General features: G+C 36.0%; 1 protein-coding gene across 3 annotated transcripts in view; it reads left to right on the plus strand.

Moving 5' to 3' along the window:
* Positions 1-24,242, plus strand: part of LOC128992058 (protein trachealess-like) — a 211,461-nt gene that overhangs the window by 149,984 nt on the left and 37,235 nt on the right. For 2 of the 3 annotated variants that reach the window (XM_054415439.1, XM_054415440.1), the window contains one exon: positions 13,508-13,561. In XM_054415439.1, coding sequence (XP_054271414.1) covers positions 13,508-13,561 — 54 coding nt within the window. Of the gene's footprint in view, positions 1-13,507; positions 13,562-14,903; positions 15,207-24,242 lie in introns of those variants that run through there. The other variant, XM_054415441.1, reaches the window with a different exon arrangement.

A 24,242-nucleotide genomic window follows, 5' to 3' on the forward strand; every position in this document is an offset into this window, starting at 1 on the left:
CCATGGTTAAAAACGTCAAATAAAAACATTAAAACACAACCAACCATAAAAAATTCTGGAGAATCGACAAAAATGACATAAAACCTTCCAATCCAACCCACAACTGTTGTTTTCAGTCAAATTAATATTGAACATTTAATCACTATCCAACCTTACAGCACCAAACGCAATCCTTATTCGTCATCATATAATGTAATAGGAAACCAGAAATTTTAGTAGTGTACGCTTTTGAATAGCTCTACATATTCCATGTTGGGTTATATATAATGACAATATGATGGTATAATTTACCTCGTCATGTAATCCAAATTTGTAAAATCAACATGTAGGTCAATCAACTGGTCTATACATATTTGGTTTACATGACGTGCTAGGCTATACCATCATTTTGTGCTTTGAATCCAATCTCGTCATGACTATACATTTCTTCACTGCATGTTAGTTAAAACTAACAAAAAATGTTTATTTTTCTTACAACAATTTTTTTCGAACCTATTACACTCAGTAAGAACTAAATCTTGAAGGGGTGAAATTTCCAAATTCAAAAATCCTTGAAACCAAATCCCTTATCACCTTAAAGCCCTCCACGACCCGCCCTATCTCGGCTGTTATTTTTTCCTTTGACGAGCCGCCAACTCTTTTTATTATTCAGCGTAATATTAGTATGCAGCGAGTGGCTGTAGCTATGGCGGTTCGGCAAAGTTTCCTCGAAATCTGATTTGTATACATTAAACTAACGTCTGCCTCTGTTTGTGAACTCTCCAACTTTGTCTGATATTCTGCTTCTGTCTACCTTTGAATCATTCAACTGAGGACGTGTTGTATATTGGAGAATATGTTTCCACCAGTCTGTAGAGAATCTAGGATCACATAGACTATTTTGCCATTACAACAATACTTAAATTTGTCTTGTTGTGCTTTCGCAGTACTTAAATTAATCTTATCATTTACTTGAGCCTATGTTTCTTGTTTTTTTTTTTTTTTTTTTTTTTTTGCCCACGGTGCTTAAAAAGACCTGCACAGCTTTTCCATGTGATTGTGATAATTTCATTACATATACTGTTTCCAATTAAAATATTTCCCAACATAATTCGTATCACAGAGATGCCCATAGTACCTGGTTAAAATGTAGTAGAATGTTTAACCTGTTGAAATACCTTGAGCCTTGTTGAAATTTTAAAAGGAGGCAAATTTACGATTTATATTAACATGAACCTGTTGTTTATCATTTGAATTAGGAGTACCTTACTTTTCATTATCAGTATCTAGCCTATCAATTACACTTGTTCTGATGGTTTAGCTTACCTCACACTTCCAAGTTTATTTATTAATTCAATGCTGGTCTAACATAAACATGTGTTTTCAATAATTTCCATTAGAAAAAGCCAACAAACATTTCTCTCAATAAAAAGTCTTGAAACTCGAAAACTAGCTCAGCTATGTTTGAATTGAGGAATCAAATTTTCTTTTGCGTAATTAGTTTCTACTACCTGCTTTTTTATATTACTCACAACTTTCTCTAAAAAATACATTAGTGATTAAATCAACAGTTTCAACTGTACAGTGACAACACCTACTCTATATTCACCCCTGGACATTCGGACACTCCGTAACTCACTTTGGTCACTCATTGTTGTCCTCTTCCAATCAGACGATCACTGCTTGTCATTGGGCTTTGTAGTCACTAACTTAGTTTTCCTAACCCCCCCCCTTCCACCCACACCATCACCAGACTCGCTAACACTCTCTCACACCGATAGCCTCTACGGGAATCGTTAAAAAAAGATTGGATCGTTAGGGTTTGTTAGCTTTTCGGGGTTTTACAGGTCCACACATGGGACTGGTGCGATGACTAAATCTTAAAAAAAAGTAATTAAAACTTGTTTGTTTTTTGATTTAGCTTATTAACAATAAGCAGCAGCAAATTAACCTCGAATATGAATATGCTACCACCGACACCGATGAATATACCCTACCGACGGCTGGGTCAGAAAATGGATAAAAAATGCTAACACCATTGGAGAAATAACCCTTTATCCTGTTTCTCCAGTTATGGACGATTGTGGTTTAAATATGCCTTTTTTATGTGTGCGAATATTACACAAATTTCACATATCTATATGTGTCTTTAGAGATCTCTGAAAAAAGACTGAAAAAATAGTAATTGTTTTTACATTCATGGCTGGTCATTACGTTTTAAATGTTTGCAGTGTGAGATGAAAGGTTTTCTTGGTTAAAATGGTCTACCATCTAGACAAACTATTAAATAAATAACAAATATCTAATATTTGTACGCCCGTATGACAAGATTTAAGTACATAGACTGTTTGTATGTTAACGATTTGTATTTCTCATAGATTCAGTAAAATTGTATCAAATTTTACGTTTGATTACGGATGGTATGGAAACTTAGTGGCCTGCGAGAACTAAATATGTATAAAACATTTAAAAGCAATCCTTAGTATCTTTGTAGACCAGTGTATGTCGCTAATAGTACTAATATGATCCTGGTGAGGAAAAATAATTAATCTGACAAATTCATTAACAACAAAAGTCACAAAAAAATAATTCCTATTTACCATTATTTTGGTACTAACTCGCCCGCAGAGTTTCCCCATTTCTCCAACCTCAGACAGCTGCAGACCTCAGTATTAATGTTGTGCTATATCGCGAACGCGGGAACATATTTCAATCCGGCGTGAAATAAATATGAAACGAGGGTGAATCTCAGGGGTGGAATAAAACGCTAAAAAGTCTGACAACAAGAATCAGAAGCCTCCTTATCTGCGGCCCTTAAATCATCTCGGGGCGGTAAAAATTGTAGCCCTTTCTGGTCTGCATCGTTAATTCATTTTTATTATCATCCAAGGCGTTGTTGAGTCATTATTTATAAAGTAACCCCCCTTGTACCCCCCTACAGGGGCTAATCGTCACCCCATCCACCCCGGTAGAGGAAAAAGTGTTTTGACTGTAATTAAAGAAGTTTTCAAAGAATATTTTAGAATGTCTCGTGAAAGAGGAAAATTCGTTTTTTTATTAGGAACAAGTATAGCACTCATGGCATATCAATGTGCCAACTGATACGGTTTACTATGAGTTTACAGCAGGTACAGAACGATTTGAATCGAATTGTTTACTTATTACAAACGTACAGTAGATTTTCAGATAATTGTCTTAGTCATCAATTAAAACTATTTTATTTGATATAAAAATATTTATCAGATTTTTTTCCAATACTATAAAAACTAGAATGCAAAGAGAGAAAAACATAAACAAAACGAAGAAAACATTTAACATGAGGAATGAATAATATATTTTATAAATAATTAAGTCACTAATGTTGCTAAAAATACTGAATCCAGTTTAGTTGGTTTTTACTCATAAAATACAATGTGAGTGGTTTATAGCCATAAAGTATTTTGTTCATAGTCATATTCAATTTATTATCACCGTTTTAGCAATTTAACCCTAAAATTACACTTATAGTCTATTAAGAATATGATAAATTAAAAATATACAGTAACCGAATTTATTACCGTATAGTCTGTGGTTCTACTTTAATTTTGTTTTAAAATAAAAGCTCGTCCCACTATTGGAGTAGTCGTGTACTAACTGATAACCAAAAGATTATTAACTAAATATCATAACTAATTCTGCATTATCATTTATAATTTTCGTACTCCTAATTGTACGTCCTTAAGTTTATTTTTACACGTTATCTATGGATAATTTATTTTATTTTAACCATAATTATTATTACCTGTTACACATTAACCATTAAAACCCCTAATTATTTCAAAAATCCTCCCCCCCCCCATTCTATCTAGCATGTAAGTAGTGGCAGCCCGCAGATACTGCGTTATCAGTGTTATCAGGGCCATAGCGCACGTGTGTGCCGCTCTCGTATAAAGTTTATGAATTAAGGGCCCATTAAGATGTGCAGATTATGTATAAATAATACAGCCGTCTATTGTTTCTTGGAGGGTGGCGCGGTGTATAGGTCCCGCTAGGCCGCATATCGCTCCACTGATAAGGGCTAATTGAAACCAAAGTGGCCCCCATTAACTCAACCAGCAGGTAAACGTTGGTAATTTGTTACCCTTGGGCTACCCCCCCCCCCCCCATGTAACCCCCTACCGTGAGTAACATCCCTTGGTAATTCAGTCCGGTCAATTGTTGTTTGCTGTGCCAAGTTGTGTCAAATGCACTCAAATAATTCATTTTCTATGAGGGTGGTTTTAGTGCTGATCTCATAACTCGAAAGTCGCTGGTTTGATTTTAAGTGAGATAAATTTTGGATGCAGATGTAATTTGTCACTGTGCTAAATGATTCTATTTAGCGTTAGATACGTCTAACGTTGTTGGTGTAAAAAACACCAAAAGAAAAAATTGAAATAAAATGAACTCATAATTTCACCAAATGAAGACTATGCAGATTTAAGCTACAGTAATGACTTAATCCTAACCCAACGGAAAATGGTTAAAGAATTGAAATGGGGCAAGAGTGCGCACGGGGTAAGAGTTCGCACAGCGAAAACGCCCAAAAGAAATATTTGAAATAAAATTAGTTAACTCCTAATCCTACCAAATGAAAACTATGGAGATTTAAGCTAATGACTTAACACAACATAAAATTGTGAAAGTTAACGATTTGACACAGTTTGGACCGTTCCCTTACGAAAAGTGTAAAACATGCCAATCGAGTAGCTCAACACTAAGTCAATTAAAAAAAATAGCTATAATGGTACTTAGTTCTACTTTGACTACTACGTTGTCATTTTTTTAATGTAATGGTTTGCTAAAAATAAAATATGTAGGGACAGAAATAAATAGCAATATACAAAACCTGTTAGCAATTTAGTATCAACATACATTATTCAAACCCAATCGTGTAGCAGACCTTATGCAACACTCAAATTCGAGACAATTGACAATTTCATGGTGTCTGAAAAGTTGATTTTGAAATATTTCCCAACCCCTGAGGGACCCTGTTAAATTTTGCGGTCCCTTAAACGAATGTGCATTTCGAATAAGGGCGAGGGCGGAGGTGTTTACCCTTCTAGTTAGCTTTGATTGGTCCATGTGTGAGTGTGGGGATCAGCTGATCAGCTAGACAATTGGAAATAGCTTTGGGGTTTGAGGGATATGGGAAACGTCGTGGAGCAAAATATTGATGGTGCATGGGAGGTTGCAGAAGAGGAATAAGTATTTTGTATGGGTTGAAACAAAATTATTTATTTTTTCTGGCATACAATAAAATAATTCGTGTGCATATGTAACTTATATAACTATTTTGGCTTTGTTCTCTGGACAAATTTAGTCTTATGTACAATTAAGTACCCTCCAAATCACTCAAACTTTCAAGACACCCTACAACCGTTGACTGTAAAAATGCCAAACACTAGGACTGTGTGCCTGCATTTGTACTACTAGGCAATATAAGCTCAGCACCCATATTGCGTTAGAGGATACGCGGGCGCTTTTCATGTAGACATCGCCCCGTTCCAGAGACTACCCTACTGAAATCTATCTAGATTATAAACTGTAGTTTGAACAGGTATTTTATAAGTTGAATTACACTGAAATAATTGAGTTCCACAATGATATGTTTTTTCAAAAACTCAAAACGATCTAAATATGAATATATATAAAAAAAACTATAATTTGTAACTGTATAAACATAAACAATTTAAAACATGAACTTCATCGCAAAGTGTATTTTACAGATCTTAAAGACTAGTTCCTTCTTTGCATATGTCTCAATAGCACATCACCTGTATCTAGCAATCATTGTGTTTAATTACAGCCTAACACATACTGTTTACAGTATATTATTTAAATTTACAACCTGGTTAGACCCCAAAAGAACATTTTTTAGTGTGTTGTAATGGTATTTAAAATTAAAGAAATAGTCTAAACCACTAAACCTTTGTAGATATACTGGAAATTTAACATATTTTCTCCCAGACTAATGTCCGAGATGTTAAATTCAACAATGGGCTGGAAATCAACAATGTGCAATTTTCTGTCTGTAACCCTAGACTCGGGAGGCCTATTATTGGTCACCAGCCTAGCAGACAGACAGATGCCTAATCAGCCGTCAGAGCCACTTGATTAGACCCTATTTACTCCGGCTGGGGTCTCTCCCCTCCATCAACATATTTATGTTTCATTTTATCAAAATCCAAGCCTCTCGTTGCAGTGCAAACACGCGGAAAATCTAATATCACCAGAAATCTTCACCGACTGTGACGGGAATGAGAATGTGGTAGTAGTGCCTTTGATTGTGGCACCGGTAGTTGTCAGTGTGTTTGGAAAGAGCTTGTATCGTGTTTATACAATAACGTGATTGTTATGAATGAGGTATGAACAAGATGTTGGGTGGTTGAAAGTGCTGTTAGAACCTTATGCATTTTATGATTTTAAAGTCTTACTCTGGTGTGAAAAGTGTTTGGGTCGTTAATATAAATTTCGGTGTTATTAGACGAAAATAGCGACTTGGTACTGTAGAAATTGAGATATTATAGAAGGCTACGTATCAAATTATTGATTTAGGATTTTTACAAGTCCGAAATAATGTCTGGACCGTACAGTAGTATCAAAAGAATTTGATTTTGGACATTTAATTTATTTGCCACAACTGTAAAAGTCTTTACTTAGAGACCTCTTGGTAGTTGGTACAATTTGTTTGTTAAGAGATCAGTTGTACAACTCTTCATGATGCAGGTTCAGTTTGGTTATTGTTACAGAAGCACATTCAACTTCCTTGCTGGTTCGGCTTGGTTTCCTAATTTAAAGTAGTTTTTTTTATTCTACAACTGGCTATGACGTTAAACTTTGAAGGTGTGACCTGCAAAAAAATAGTTTTCTATAATAATTATTTTGGCGTATTATTTTAAAGACTGCGTTGTTATTGTTACATTTTTTTATCTGACGGGCAGTTTCATTCCTTACTAGATTTTTTTTACAAAAAGCCCTACTATAGTACTGCCAACTTGAAATTTCAAATCCTTTGACGTGTGTTGGCAGCACTGGTTGCATCTATCAGCTGACCGTGTCTCGCGTCGCGTACGTTGGCAACACTGACAGTGGCCATCAGCTGATTTCACGCAGGAGAGATTCCGATCATCCGTCTTTTCCCGGCATTCCCTTCGTGATGGACTATGTATGGTCATTGCGACGGAAACTGGAGGGAAATAGTGTAGAACCTAACTAGGAATTTAAAGTAATCTTACCGACAGGAAATACAATTAATATTCATAAAATGAGTGATAGTTTTGTGATAATGTGTTCAATAATCTAAACAGTAAACAACACCTTAAGTTCAGGTTTAAGAAGGCTATTGAAATCCAAATAAACATTACATTACTTACGTGGAGCGCACAATTTTCCAACAAATTTTATCACAATTAATAACAAAAATACCAGGATCATTGACATTATTGGATACTGAAGTATAAATTTCCATTCATATAGACTTGTAGCATGTTTTTTATTGCAATAGAACAATGTTGTGCTAGCCAGTTTCACTAGAATGTCTCCCTTAGTTTTGGTGCTATACGATGGACTGTTTGATCTGACATTGAAGGTGTTCTAATTTATAATAATTTATCGAATTCGGCTTTGTTAAAAAGATTGCGTTTTCGACCGAAATCAGTAATTTATGTCAGCGCACTCTGTTGGGGGCAAATCTTAACTACATCAGTTTTTATTCTGAAACCTGCAACAATTTTAACTTAAGAATAGGACGTTTACTTATCGCACTAGGCAATACTAGTTATAGCAATTAATACATCAATCATCTGAAAGAATCCTCTCCAGAAGAAGACAGCTGGAAACCTAAACCACATTCATTTAACATATAATTTGAAGCATAAACGAATCAGATACTAACTTTTAACCCAATTACAACCCACAGCGTGTAAACAAGGGGAAACTTGCTAACATCACAACAATCACAGTTAACTCGCTTAGTAGAAACTGAGACTCGAGGTCCCGGTAATTAGTACAGGGGGGTGACCCCGTGTAATTAGACAAATGAGCTCGTCATCGATATGAGGGGAGAAGAAAAAATGTCTTTCTCAGGGACAGTTCCGTCAAAATCGTTCTCGGGTGTAACTTGACAATCTGGTCTTGAAGTGAGGGGGGAGATTCTCGCGCTCACTGGTCCGAGCAGAATTTAATAGTTTTTAGAATTCTCAGAGTTCAGAATTCATTGGTGAAACATCCAATTGTTGTGTTTATGGTATTTCACGACATAGGAATGGTTTTGTTTGCGAAATTAAATTTGTTTGGTTTGGAGTTTTTATAGCTTACTTCACACGGATTAGTAGGAAATCTCTTCAAATGTAAGCTGCTGTTGGTGATATTGTTATGTAACCTATTGACATAAGCCAGAGGACACAACTTTTGTACGGTCTCCAGAAATCAAAACCATAGTTTTTTTTTCAAACTTATGTATGTCCTTAAGTAGCGTAAGTAGTGTGAAGTAACTGACCATGAGAATAGTGACAGTGTTCTTTTAGGTTCGACTAAAATACTATTACAAATAATACTGTAAATTAAAATAAAACTAATTACCCACAGAAATTGTACATACATTATTTGGTAAATCATTTCATGAACAGCATCGTAAGTGTTATTAAATTACCTGAAAGAACAAAAATACGTCGAATAACACTTGTAAACAATATTTTTAGTTGTAGGATACGTCAAAATATTTTTCAAATATACTTGTTGTACTTTCACACATTATTAGGTTTAAATATATCAACGTTAGGACAGAAGCCAACAGAAGCAACAATCTTATGCAAATTTGTACTTCTTCGAACCATTTGGTTTTTTGTAAGTTGTACAAATCACCCAACAACAATGAATACAAAAGGCTTAACCGTTGTTCTAAATCACAAAGTAATTCCTGATAGGTCCTTAACAACATATTGTTTTTAACCTACCTTGTTGTTTACCTACGTGAACTACCCCTAGACCACCTCAGTGACGTCACGCTTATCCTCAGATGAACCACTCAAGGCCCGATCCAAAGCCCAGATCCGCAGTAAGCCTCAATACATAATGCAACAACCGTGTCGTTTTTAAATTTTGAAAAATGATAGCTTCCCCTGACAAATGGGGCACGGCTGTAATGTCGTCATTTTATTTCTCCCCTGGATCATCACATTTTGACACCCCTCCCCCTACTTTACAACTTTACATCTGTATTTTACCAGTGGATCTGTTATCGCGATTTAAACAACTTATGTTTTGCTGAATCGTATTTTTTTATATCCCACTTTTGTTCTTGAATCAAAATCGTATTCAGGAAACGATGAGTAGCTTACGGAAAGTCTAACAAAATGAAACTCTACAGATTTGTTTATTACGCATAACAAATACATTAACTTAAAAATCATTTAATTGAAAACATGATGAAGAAGGGGTAAGCTAATTTCTGTAATTGTAATCAACTACAAAAATGCTGTCGAATTGTCGGTCTGATATAAAGGTGAAGGAAATATTCCTGATATGAATTTGCCGTAATTGAGAAATACAAAATCAATCGACCTTTTGTATTGCTTTGGGTAGGTCTACTGTAACTATGCTAATGATGACTTATGGCTTCTTGTGACTAATGACTAGTCATCCTGCTTACTCCAAACTCTTCAACTTTAATATTTCTGGATGTTGAACAACATCCCGGAGACAATTTACGGTTTATGTTGGGATTCTTCTGTTTCCGCTGATTGCTATATTGTATCATCTCCAAACCAAAGATAGGACCGTGGCACCTACATAGGAGGTAGTGTCATCTCCAAACCAAAGATAGGACCGTGGCACCTACATAGGAGGTAGTGTCATCTCCAAACCAAAGATAGGACCGTGGCACCTACATAGGAGGTAGTGTCATCTCCAAATCAAAGATAGGACCGTATCACCTACATAGGAGGTAGTGTCATCTCCAAACCAAAGATAGGACCGTGGCACCTACATAGGAGGTAGGGGCATCTCCAAACCAAAGATAGGACCGTGGCACCTACATAGGAGGTAGGAGCATCTCCAAACCAAAGATAGGACCGTGGCACCTACATATGAGATAGTAGTATCTCCAAACCAAAGATAGGACCGTGGCACCTACATATGAGATAGTAGTATCTCCAAACCAAAGATAGGACCGTGGCACCTACATAGGAGATAGTAGTATCTCCAAACCAAAGATAGGACCGTGGCACCTACATATGAGATAGTAGTATCTCCAAACCAAAGATAGGACCGTGGCACCTACATATGAGATAGTAGTATCTCCAAACCAAAGATAGGACCGTGGCACCCACATAGGAGGTAGTAGAATCTCCAAACCAAAGATAGGACCGTGGCACCTACATAGGAGGTAGTAGAATCTCCAAACCAAAGATAGGACCGTGGCACCTACATAGGAGGTAGTGTCATCTCCAAACCAAAGATAGGACCGTGGCATCGATTTGTTACACCGCGTGTCTCGCACACGCTCGCCACAAAACAACTGAGAAATGAGAAAATGAGAAAACTCGCCACCGGTTGACGTCCTGTAATAGCTTCAATTTCTCGCGGCGTGCGAGGAAAATGCACACAAAATATAGCTTTTTGTCTGCAGGTCTTTGTGAGACATGTGCGGTACAACGTACAATAGAGTGGGCAGCATGGCGGACCTGGTGGGTTGAATAAGTATCTAATTTTATCTCATTGTTTGTAGTTTTATTGGGTTATTTAAATAATTAGATGAACGTGCAAAGTTTATGGAGTGTTTGATGTTAGAATCAGCCTTGAACAAAAATTCCATATAGTTGAATCCAAAAACTCGTGAAAATTCCACATAGTAGATATTTTATTGAACTAAAGTATGATAAATCGGTGAAAAATTTCTGTCGCGCTTAAAACACTTACGACAGTGACGTAGCCAGGGGGGTCCTGGGGGTCCGGACCCCCCTTCCGGTCCTAAATATAATATTTTTTGTTAAATTAAACGTAAAATTATATAATAATACTGGATTGACGTTGGGGTTGATTATTTTCAATGCCAGGAGAGCTAAAAAAAATACCGTTTTAGGGCTTATATTTTCTAAATTTTCCCGGACCCCCCCCCCCTTCTTCCACCTGGGCCCGGTCAGTCGACCCCCCCCATTTTGAAATCCTGGCTACGTCACTGCTTACGAGTGTCTTAGGCCCCGGCCACACGAGGCGAATTTAAGCCGCGCGGCTTATCTTCGCGCGAAGTTATGCCGCGCAAGTGCCTGGCCACACGGGGCGGATGAACCGCTTCCTGTTGGGTTTCCCAGTATCAGTACTCTATTAAAACATAGCGAGGGCCTAAGTCTAATACCACGTATCTTCCAAATATAGGGTTTTGAGATTTATAGTAAAAACAATAGATTTCATTGTCTCTCACCTAATTCTAAAACCTCGTAAGTCTATAAAAATTGGAAGTAATTTAAAAAAATGGGCAACGTAGAACTCGTATCTTGCAGTATTGGTAAACCTTCCTTCTAGCAACACGTATCTTGTATTGTTTACAGTGTGCAAAAGGTGGTCAGCTGTGCCGGTCTGTTATTGTTATGCAGTTTCATAGTGAAATACTCCCGCCGCAGCAAACCTACAGACTTAGCGAATTTCCATTTGCCTGATTGGATTTAAACTAAAATGTCTCCTTAAAAATATCACATTTATTCCCTATTTAAACAGAATTAGTTTAATGAGTATTTAGGTTTGCTGCAACAGGGAGGGTAAAAACGTTTTTTTTTTTATGTAAAATGTTTAAAGGTACTGTGGTTTAGTAAGAAATTAATGAATTTTCCAAATTTGATCAAAATATGTTCATAAACAAGCAAACTACAACAGTTGACTTATTCTCCATAAGAATAACATGGGAATTTTAAAATTACTATTTTTTTTAATTTTCTCCGTAACAATTAGGCGCATAATAACGCTTCAATATACTAAATTATTTGTTTTTTTAAGCTCTACAAAATGGTTTGAAAAGAAATTGTGAAATTTTGTGTTTTTAGGGTCAAAAATGGGAAAAACCTATTTTTACCCCATAAAACCCCCCATAAACCCCCGTTCCCATAGTCCGATCATGCTGGTTCGCGAACTCATTCAAGTTTATCCCGCCTTACACCTTCAAACCAAATTTTATCAAAATCGGATAAAAATTACTCAAGTTACCGTGCGGATGGACACACACACACATATATATATATATATATATATATATATATATATATATATATATATATATATATAGAGATATATAAAAATTTGAACGAATGGTGTTTTTGGCCTCTGGGGACATCAAAATGAAAAAGTAAATCGGAAATTTCAACATCCTTTTATGCGAAATAGTAACAAACTTTCCCCACAAGAATTAAAAATTTATGAAATAATGCTTGTTTATTAAACCATTATTTACAGGCTATGGGTTAGCCCAAAATCACAAAAATCCTGCTACAACAGCCCGTTTCCGCAATTCATCCCCTGAACCGTTGACCATTAATCCAGCCCTAGTCACTGGAGAGTTGAGGACGTATTTTAAAGCAGTCACAACCCCTTTGTCGACCGATGGAATTAAGATATGCCAATGAGCAATGTTGAAGTCCTGTCTTACAATTAGTCTCAAACCCCCCCCCCTCCCCCCACCACTTGCACCCTTTAGTGCGATGTGGTGATTGTGATCAGGTGGAATTGTTAAGGGTTACACTTGTGTGTAGACAATACTGTACATAGGCGTTAGGAGTTTAAGAGGTTACAAATGGGAATAGCATAAGTATTTAATAGGAAAAAAAATAGTTGAAAATAATAAAACATTGGACAAAACAACACTGATATTAAATTTAAACAATTGTAGGTGAGGTAGTATTTTTCACGAGATACTGTAAGGATGTTACGTTTTTATTTAATTAATTGTTGTTCACTACCAACAATGTGTTTGGTACTGAAACAAACACGTATTTTCTTTTAATTTGTCTTGCCACGAAGATGACGTCATATCAATTAGTACAGTTTTAGAAACGACATCTCCATTTTACCTCGTTAAAAGTTCGTGTGCATTCAATATTTAGGTGATTTTTAACACATTGTATACACAAACCCTTCGTTATCTAGTCTAGGGAGTTAAGGATACAGAGTTTTTATTCTGTATAGGTGTGTGACTTAGATATGATGCAAACAACCTCTTATCAAAATGATTATGTTGAGCTAAAGTATACAAATTTAAAATGTTGAAGCCACGGAATCTTAGAAATAATTTAATGGGAAAAAAATTGCTGACTTATGTTATGTATTGTTGAAATTTAAGCAAGTGCAAATTTCCATACACCATTGAATTATGGTGTATAATCCTGATAATAGAAATTTCACTTACCTGGTTTTTATGGTATCAACTTTTACTACCTATATCAAATTGTAACCATTTTACAATACTTTAGTGCCACCTAAATGTGGAGTGGAGTAGTAATATTACTGTTGGTGTCCTGTTTAGGATGGTGAACACGCATGGCCTGTCCCTAGTACATGAAGAACTTCAGCACGGCAGGTCAGAATACTTACAGTTCCTTATCATTAACCCACTAACGTAGCTGTAAGAAGATATTATAGCATTCTATTGTACCATAAGAGTAAATTATAATGCCTAAACATTGAGGACTAGATTTTGAAATATTTCCTTTTGTCAAAAGCTGTTTTATTTAATTATTAATAAAGGACTACGTTTTCATTAAATTCACGTTGATACAAGTTAATAATTTTATATCAAGTTGCCCCTCTCGTAGGCCTATATTTCTTCAAGGACAATATCATTAATTTTTAGTTGTTGTGTTGATATTGTTTTTTAATGCAGCTGTGTAAAAAAATAAGGCGTTAAATTTGTGCACCTTTTCTATAGCAGTCGCGTTATTTTTTATTCCCACGATAACTAAATTAATAATACTGTAATAGTATTCTGCTCAATCAAAACTATCAAACCTACTACATAATTGGTTGGACTAATAGAAACATTAGCTTTTATTGGCATTGGCTTTAAATAGTGCAAATATACGTTTCGTCATATTTTAAAGAGTGATGCCCATTCTAATTATTGTGTTTAATGTTGTTTACATAAAATTTCACTGATATCAACTCAATGGCTGTCTTATTTTTATTAATAGACTAATATTTAACTTGTCCATTGCACTGTCTTGAAATGCATTTAAAAAATTACGTTTAGGCCTACCTATTTTATACACGACGGAAAACAATGTTTCACAAAAAGATTTTATAAATTGCATTTAATCACGTATAAAATTAAATGAACGAATGAATTATGTACATGATTTGTTGTAATAAATATATAATTCATTTAAAAAACTGTGTGAAATGGTATTTATGCAATATGGACGCAATATGGAAATTTGACATAGTATATCGAAGTCATCCACATCCATCTTGTATTGTCTTGAAGTATTACAATTTTATTAACCATAAATGTATGTTATTTTTGTAAATGGTATTGCTGTTGAAAATAAAAATAAAATAAATCAGAGCTTAAAAGGAGATAGTTGAGGAATACCACACATGATTTTTATCGAATATTACTAAAAAGTATACATCATGATGAAGAGGACCTTTTCTACCAAAAATTGTAGAGACACTACTGGTATTTATTATACTTACGTTTTATTAACTCCCCCTCTAATATCAAAACAATTTTAAGCAAATAAAAACTATTAGAGCTCCAACATCTACTTTAACATTTAATAAAACCCAGCCCTGAGAAACCCCCGCAGATAAAGCAAACATTGTGATAAGGCTGCGCGTAATTCAGGTAGCCAATAAAAATATCGGTAAGGTGGCGTGGGGCGCGTTCACAGGTGAAGACATAATGAGGGGCCGGCCGAGCACGTGCCGCTAGCCAATCAGCGTTAAGTAGGCGGAGTCACGGAGTCGCCCGATCGCTCACGGACCTTCCCGATCTGTCACGACCTAGTCACATTGTCGTTTGTTCATTATTGTCTTTCGGTTTTCCTCCAGAGCCTACTTAGGGCGACTTTTTCTCTGAGATATTCAAGTTGTCAAGTTTTTCCAAGTGTTTTCGCGTGTGTGATGTTGCCGTACCATCAGGGTGTTATGGACTACGCCGTTACTTCCTCTTTTCAGCGACTTCCAGGGCCGCACTTGCAGACTTCCGCCTTCAGCCACTCTTGGTTCGTACCGGCGGATCTCTGTGTACCCTTCAAACAGAATCAGACGCTCCTCGAGCCAGGGCATGTCATTTTGTCTATATACTTCACCGTAGGTTATAGTCCGTTCCTGTTTGGTTGGCCAAATTGTAATCTAACAACATACCTTTAAAATAACCATGAAAACCACTTAAAGCACTTCAAATATCACTAGCTATTATAAATTAATATATAAACTATTGGAGACCTCACAACTAACCTATACAGCTATATTGCTACCAACCAAACGAGAACGTACAGTAGTGCACTTTGTTGTATGAGCTATTGTGTGTCTTGTAAATACTTACGACTCGTAAAAAATACGAAGACTGTTCTCTCTCTTGTAAATACATCAAATTTACCAGTAGCATTTGTTTCACTCAGTTTATGAAGTCTTTTAACTCATGAATGAATTGTTGAACTACACTTTCATACGATCAGAAAGCTGGAACTTGTAAACAAAATGATATAAATACACCATGCAAGTTTGTACAGAACACATGTGGCATGTTAGTCTTGTGGTTAGTCTTACAGTTTGGTACAGTACTACTTGCTTGCAACTGGCGTTACAGTCGAGGAAGCGGATCTGTGTATAAGTTAACAATTAGTATATTGGTTGACCAATCATACTGAACTGACGTTGAAGTATTTTATACAATTTTGCATAAGGGTATTACAAATTTGCATGTTGACAAAACTATTTAAGGGTGTGTTTTACGATAACGGTCAAGATATTCCAGCTTGATAAAGTTGACCTGTTTAACATATGTGATAAGTATTGACGTTCTGCAAGGTGGTAATATTGGAAGATCTCTCTTTTGGCTGAGGTTGGAGGAGGGGTTACCCGTTGTGTAAATAAACAATGTTAAGTGCAAATCAAATGATGTCCTATGTAAATACTCACATATTTTAATCTCTCAATTACAGACCAAAAGAATCTTATACCTCACATTTTGAATACAGTAGTAGACGAACAAATTTCGAAGATATAATATGATTTTAAACATTTACGGTATCTCAAAATATACAACAAAATCCTTTAATGTAGCCATTACATTACATCATTTCAGCTCTGGATTTTGCACGTAAAGTGCACACTGTAAGATCCTCCATGGTATTAAGAAAGTTTCAAATTTCGGAAATGTGATGAGAAGTGTTCTTCAGTACCCCAACATCCAAAAATTCAAGAGCGTTTATTTTCTTTAGGACATCATACATGATGACAGAATCATTTTAGCATACCGAGGACATAATCATTTGGTTCTATCGGATTAAGAGCTGGTCTAGTGGTAGAGCACAGGGCTTCTGTCCCAGAGGTCCAGGGTTCGAATCCCGCCAATCACCAATCATTATGCGATAATACCGCAACCCTTTGACGCCAACTAAAAGACATTTTAAACGGTGCTACAGTAGGAGGAATAAATATTTTGTTCTATCATTCAAAACCATTTAGGTTTTCTACATTTATACCAATATATTATCCGGAATGTTATATCGATGGCGAGATTTGGCTAACAGCACGTGTAGCACGTGCGTCACAATACTGCGTTGTTCTCAATGTTTGTATACAGTGGTGGTCCAAATACACGGGTGGTCAGCCGAATGCACATCTGTCTTGCTGTAAACTATGACCTAATATGTCGTCATACAAGCAAAGCTAGCATATCCACTCCTAAACACATAGAACAAATACATTCTGTAATTTTGTGTTAGAACACCTAATTACGTTGTCCTCGTAATTTAAACACGCTCTATTTAGATCTTACTTTACAGTGCGAAGAGGTTTTGTAAAAAAATTCCAATTTTGTGTTGACTCATATACACGTTGGACTTAAACATCATTATTAAATGCAATACCCGTATTTCATAATCAACTGAAGTAAAAATCGGTACTTAGTTCTGACTGCACTAAAATAATGGGTGAACTGTTTTTCTATTAGTCTACGCTTGTATTTTTAGTAATTTTTCATCACATTCACATTTTATTTTAGTCATCTATCGTTCCTTTCTCCCCTTTAACAAGTTTCTGGTAGGCCTAGTTCTTCCAGCCATTCCTGGAATATTACCAATATTAGGCCTACCATTACATTAACCATTATCATAATATTACCATTATTATATTAATTTATTTTTTTTAGTAATGGGGAGCTGTTTCAGCATATACATTAACATTCATTTCACTAACTAAATCGGTTGGTTATTGTAAATCGGTGTATGTTGGTAAATTGGTTGGTTTTATCAATTACAAAACACCTACATTATATGTATTATCTAAAAAACTATTTTCATTTGATCTTTTGGTAAAACCCGAGTACTTTAAAACAAGCATTATAAAAACACAGCGAGACAATTTTTTTTAATTAAAAATTTGTATTAACACTTTTTTGTTTGGAGTTGTATATGCTCGTAATTCTTCGTTTTGGAGCAAACGTTTTGTTATTGGAAAGAAGAATTTATAAAAAGTCAAGTTTTGAACTAACCAAAATCACGACACAAGAATCACCTTAATAAAAATTAATCTTTTGTCTTTAACCTTTTGAACAAAGTATCTGAGTACTAACTTAATTGAGTCAACTGACATTATTTGAATAATTACAATATTTCTATGTCAAAAAAATCAAGTTGGCTAAGGACATTTTTTTCAAAATTTTTCAAATTCGTAATGTAAAAAAATTAAGTAGTGTAAATTTGTATCTACGTAATAAGTAAATGTTTGTTTTGACTAATGTAGAAAAAGTTAAAATACCGCTATAAAGAGAGGATGTTATTACAGCTATTAAGCCCTGCAATATAGGACCTGCAAGACTACAATACAATTCAAGGACAAGAATATTTATTCAATGACAGTGTGTCCGTGTAAATACAAATGGTACATTATTATTTACGTCACTTGGCAACATTGTAACCATACTAGCAGCACGTACACATACTAACAGAGCTTTAGTACATAGCATGTGACAAACTAGGCGGTTTTGTAGTTCCTCAACAGGTTTTTTGTCAATTTAATGTTGTTTTTTTATTTTTTTTTTTGATGATGATGTTTTCGACATAACAATTCGCTAAGTACCTGAAATTGACGATGTTCAGAAATTCAACTCCTAAACACCTCCTAAACAAACTTACAGTATTGTTTTCTAGCTGTATGACGGATACCGCGTGAATAATTTCTCACATTAATCTTCATACCAGATTCCATTATGGTGGGTTTGGGCGTCAACCACGTCGCCAGTTGTACCGTTGTTATACATGCTGCCAGACCTTTCGCCCTTACTATTAAGTGGCATCCTCAGTGGCTCTAGTTAGCGAGAATATATAACTGACGACGCAGTTGACTCTGTGGTCGTTGGGTTGGCTCCAAAGACCATTACCTTCCATGGATTCTACTGATACCGGCCGAGAAAGCCCACCCATGAATCTTCATACCACTTCGACTCAAAGTTACGACGCGTACCATCGCCACAGCAGCATCACATCACATTGCCACTTGCATCACAATGGACCAGATCACTCATCAGCCACAATCTATGCGCCGTGAACTGATCAGTAATGGATCTCTTTAGAAGCTGCTGAGTAGGCGCTCCCGTGACATTCAAATTTCCCGCCGTCCGCCCCGCGACAAAAACCGATTGAATTTTTACCTAGCGCTCGACCGAGGAACAATCGGTTAGCATTCCGATCGAAATCACTTGCGATTTCAAAAAACACTTTCATCATGTACAAGTGAAAATGGAATGCCTAGTTCTTTTGACTGTTGACAAGAAATGGAAAGGTCAAGATAGCAAGTTCAGTAAAAACAAAAAATGTTCAACCTTCAGTTAACTACCTAATTATAAAAAAGAAATAAACACTTTTTCAATGTAGGTTCTGCACTGCCCTTCTAGCTTGATGTATATTGTGCAATTCAGTGGTAATCATCTCTTTCAAGTTTTAACCTCGGAATGCAGACTTTATTGTTCCACTTCCACAGTGTGTTTTGTGGATTTACAAACATTGTAGCATTTTAAAATAATACGATAATGGACATGTATATGGGCTGGTAAGCGAACCATGTAATTTAGTTAATACAATGTAAGTGTTTTGTGACACTACGTTAAGAGAACAAATAAAGAATTTTCATTCACCATTTATTCATCAATACCCCTAATATTTTATTAAAGTTTACAACCCTTGATATTGAAAACCTTCTACCAACAATAAAAAATTTGTTAATGCCAAATTCCATCTTTAAATAATCGTGTCTTAAAACTTAATAGTATATTAGGTTTAACACATTTGTAAGGTGGGTTAATAAAAACAAATTTAATAGCTATATTTCACATTTAATAACTATTATTAATTCATTTCAGTTGGTATACAGTACTTGTAAATAATGAGATCCTTAAGATAAGTTTCTTATACTGTAACATGATCTAAATGTGACTACAAAAAAAGTAGGGAGGCTTCCGTGGTCAAAAGTAGACCGACGAATTTTGGTTTTCGGAAGATAACCCAAAATTAGTGAAACTACTGGCGGGCTTCACTGTTGCGCACAATTAACAATTCAGTTGAAAATTTAACTTGTCCTGAAGATGGATAGCTGCAACAGATCTGAAACGTCGCTTCGGCTAATATTTTCTCCAGGATACATATTTATGGTTATATCCCGACAGTTTGAATTGCATAATGTTTAGTATCACAGTTTGAATTGCATAATTTATAGTATCAAAGCTCGAGATATAGCATCAACCTTTTTATTGATCGATGTAGTAGGCCTACACAACACCACAGATAATTTTTACATTAATTTGCACATTGGTGGATTCAAAATAAAAATAACAATACAGTAAACTGATAAGGAATATTTTTTTATTAGCTTAAATTTACCACAGCTACTAGGCCTACATTAAACCAAACACTAAACCAAGTATGTGTTATTTTCTGGTTTACTCGTAAATATGCTTATTATTTTACAATTCAAGAAAGGTAACAGCTAAACACTAGTAACACCTGTAGAGTATTTCAAATAGTTTATTCCAATCTGGTGTAGTTTTTTTTTTCAAATTTACTGAGGAGAATAATTTAACCAAAACCACAGCCATAACACGTTATTGCTCTTGTTCTAATTTCTGTCGCAATGCTGTAGGTTAAGTTATCGTTGATTAAAAGACAACAGAGATGTAATGGGACATTAGGGGAGGATCCCATGAGAGGAAGGGGTGAAGAGGACAGAGATAGTCTCTAGGCACAAATTCCCGTGAGAGTAAGAGAGACAAAGATAGGTTTCTAGACTCGGACAACATCACTGATCATAGCACATGTTTCTCTTGATGTTAAGTAAATGTATTTATTTAAGTCTGTTTGAATCTCATTTGTAAAAGAACATCTTGAAACTGGACGTCCATCAATGGGCTTAACAAAAATAATCCTTCACTCTTTTAGCCATAATATACACATCCTGTTGTTGGTGTGGAAAAAATATCCACTCAATCAGTGTCCAATGAGGCATTACAGTACAACTATTTGTTTTGAAATAGATAATTATGGTACTGTACGATTTTCAACCAAGATTCGTCTCAATACAGTACAACATATTGAGTTTCGTAGTAGATTACCATGATGGTTCTACAAACTATTGCCCTTATTTCAAAATTCAAGGTATTTTACCTATTTAAATGGTTTGTCAGTGGATTTAAATGGTTTGTTAAATTTTATGCGTGGACTTGGCATATAATTTTTCAAAAGTTTATCGTTTACTTATTAAGAATATTATCAGAAACTAACACATTTTACAGTATCATCAAACAATATTTCGATTTATATTTTTTTCGAGATCTATAGATATCTATAGTCAACGTAATCCACTCGTAGATGACGTCACCAAGTCCACGTACCCTCACAGACGTGTCGGCGCGTATTTCCGGTAAACACAATCGCGATTAACTTCCGGTTCGTGATCTGATGTGCCGTTATCTCTGGGGAGGTGCAATGGCTTTTAGGGTCCCCAATAATGCCGTTGACCTTTTGTGTTGTTTTATTGTTTTGTAAGAAGCCAATTGGAAATATAATTGTTAATTTAATTGATCTAAAATAACTTCGATTTCCAATTTGCTAAATTTGGATTATTTCCAAAAGTCAGTCGCCACTGAGATTAGATAAACTAAAAAAAAACTACGTATTATTATATACGCTGTACTATGGTTCACATATTCATATATACATTGTTATTTTCGTGTTTGTCACCAAATCACCATACAAAAATGTATTCTATCTATGCTCCAATTCTACACTATTTCAAATCAGAGCAAGTTTAATTTAATCACTAAAATTTATTACTTGAATTCAATAATTGCTGTTTATATACATCGAACGCAATATACTTTCGTGGCTATATTTAGCTACTGCAAGGTGGCAACACTGATGTGGGTCGGTATCAGCAGGGTGGCCACGTCCCGCCGCGCCGCGTCCCGGACGTGCTTCTGGCGGGTAAACAAGTCCGCGCCTGATAAGGGCTACTGATATCACCTGTCCGACCATAATGGCGGCGTGCTGGTATGTTTTTAACCACCGAAGTACATTCATTGCAGTCACTTTCTATACGTTCAGTGTTTAACATTAGATTATGTGCATACAATGTCGACACACATGACGTCTATGGTTTTGTAGAAGTTTTAGGTGATCATGTCGTTCAATTTTCCAGTGTTCAAATTTATAAAAAAATAATTTTTAACCAATCTTCAATTGGAAAACATATAGTTCACCAGTTAAGAACCAATTAGATCGCAACAGTGCTTCTATCGCAAGTTCTAAGTGGAAACCATGGATTTAAATTCTAGTCTCTGTTGTGTTTCTGCGACTATTTTTATCAACTCCTTGATAAGGTTAAATCACAATATCTAGTTTCCGAAAAGGTCGTACACAACACCTTGTAAGTTCAGTCGATTTGACTTACTGATTACGTTTACAACTAGAATGAAATGAAAATGCAGTAGTTTATACCCACACGACTTTCCAACCTTTCCCGATAAACCGCCACGGACTGAAGTACGTCACTCGAGAAAAGTTCCTTCAACAATGTTGACCCAAAACAAGTGTGAATCGGAAAGAAGTAAGGAAACCACAAAAAGGTGACACGGGATCATCGCCTTTCCATTTGTTTGGGCGATCTCAAAGTAAATGGAAAATTGTCAGAGTGTCCTGAAGTGGCGATGGGGGGAGATCTCTGGGGACTGCTGGACTCCAATTGAAACTGTCCGCTTCTGGCTTCGTCAGCTACTACCCCCTCTACCCCCTCTAACTCACTACCTTGCTGTGACAGTCTACTCAAACCTACATACCTGTACCTTCGTCAGCTACTACTCCCACACTACCCCCTTTACCTCACTGCCTTGTTGAGACAATCTACTCATACCTACATACCTGTACCTTCCTCAGCTACTACCCCCTTTACCTCACTGCCTGGTTGAGACAATCTACTCATACCTACATACCTGTACCTTCCTCAGCTACTACCCCCTTTACCTCACTGCCTGGTTGAGACAATCTACTCATACCTACATACCTGTACCATCGTCAGTGACTACCCCCACACTACCCCCTCTACCTCACTACCTTGCTGTGACAATCTACTCATACCTACGTACCTGTACCATCGTCAGCTACTACCCCCACACCATCCCCTCTACCTCACTACCTTGCTGTGACAATCTACTCATACCTACATACCTGTACCTTCGTCAGCTACTACCCCCTCTACCCCCTCTACCTCACTACCTTGCTGTGACAATCTACTCATACCTACGTACCTGTACCTTCGTCAGCTACTACCCCCACACCACCCCCTCTACCTCACTACCTTGCTGCGACAATCTACTCATACCTACATACCTGTAACTTCCTCATATCTTCATACCTAACAGTACCATCGTCAGCTACTACCCCCTCACTACCCCCTCTACCTCACTACCTTCCTGCGACAATCTACTCATACCTACATACCTGTACCTTCGTCAGCTACTACCCCCACACTACCCCCTCTACCTCACTACTTTGCTGCAACAATCTACTCATACCTACATACCTACATATCTGTACCTTCCTTAGGCATGACTGCAAACTTTGTAGATTGTTATTGAGTAGTTTTTAAAATAAATCTTGCTCGGTACTAGAAACTCCTTGGTAATATTTATGGTTCATATTTTTGCACAGAATTCAGGCTTACAGCGTTTGATGAATTCCTGCAGTTTGACATTCTTTTTTTCAAGTAGGCTTTTGCTTATTTGTGGTGCTTAAAATTCGTCATTCAACACTTAAAGAGCGTACTTTGACCTTTTACGCTTTTGAGGACCAGACTTTGAGCGAACTTTCAGGCATACGTTTCAAGCCAATCAATAATAACAATTATCTTAAATTTAACTTTGAATATTATTTTGCAGTTTTATTCTTTTTATCCATAGTAGCTTTAACATTTTAGTATATTATACATCAAGATAATGATGCATGTGATGTGTCTAAAAAGTTTAAGTGACATGTGTTAATTTTTTTAAATAATTTAAATTACAGTAATAAAATTAAAAATTGGTGGAATTGAAGAAACGTCTGTTCTATTCACATCTCTCTCTAAAGTGTGCGAACTTGTGTTTCTGTGTGTCTATTACCATTGACTATATGCCATAACTTATGGTATATGCTCTATGCTATTACTTATGGTCGTGCTCGTCAATAAAATAAAATCCCTACATGTTTAATTTTGTTCAACTACTCAATGTGAGTTTCGGCTTCACAGTCAAGTGAAAAATCATCAATAAACAAACTAACCGGCTACATGAGGTTATTTACTTAATTGCTTGAAAAAAATTATAGCTGTAAATAATTTGTCTGCATTGAAGATATCTTTTTCAAAACTGACAGAACATTCACATAACCTATGTAGATCAAGTGACAAGTGACATCTGCAGTAAGATCACTTCCCTATCTCCCTCTTGCGTCGCGACGCCGACGCCTTAAGGCCCCGGCCACACGTTACAAGATCAAAGAGTTCCGACA

The sequence above is a fragment of the Macrosteles quadrilineatus genome, unplaced genomic scaffold (genome assembly GCF_028750875.1).
Source record: "Macrosteles quadrilineatus isolate MER2022 unplaced genomic scaffold, UCM_ALF_1.0 Scaffold_4__1_contigs__length_99947679, whole genome shotgun sequence".
Taxonomy (NCBI): Eukaryota; Metazoa; Arthropoda; class Insecta; order Hemiptera; family Cicadellidae; genus Macrosteles; species Macrosteles quadrilineatus.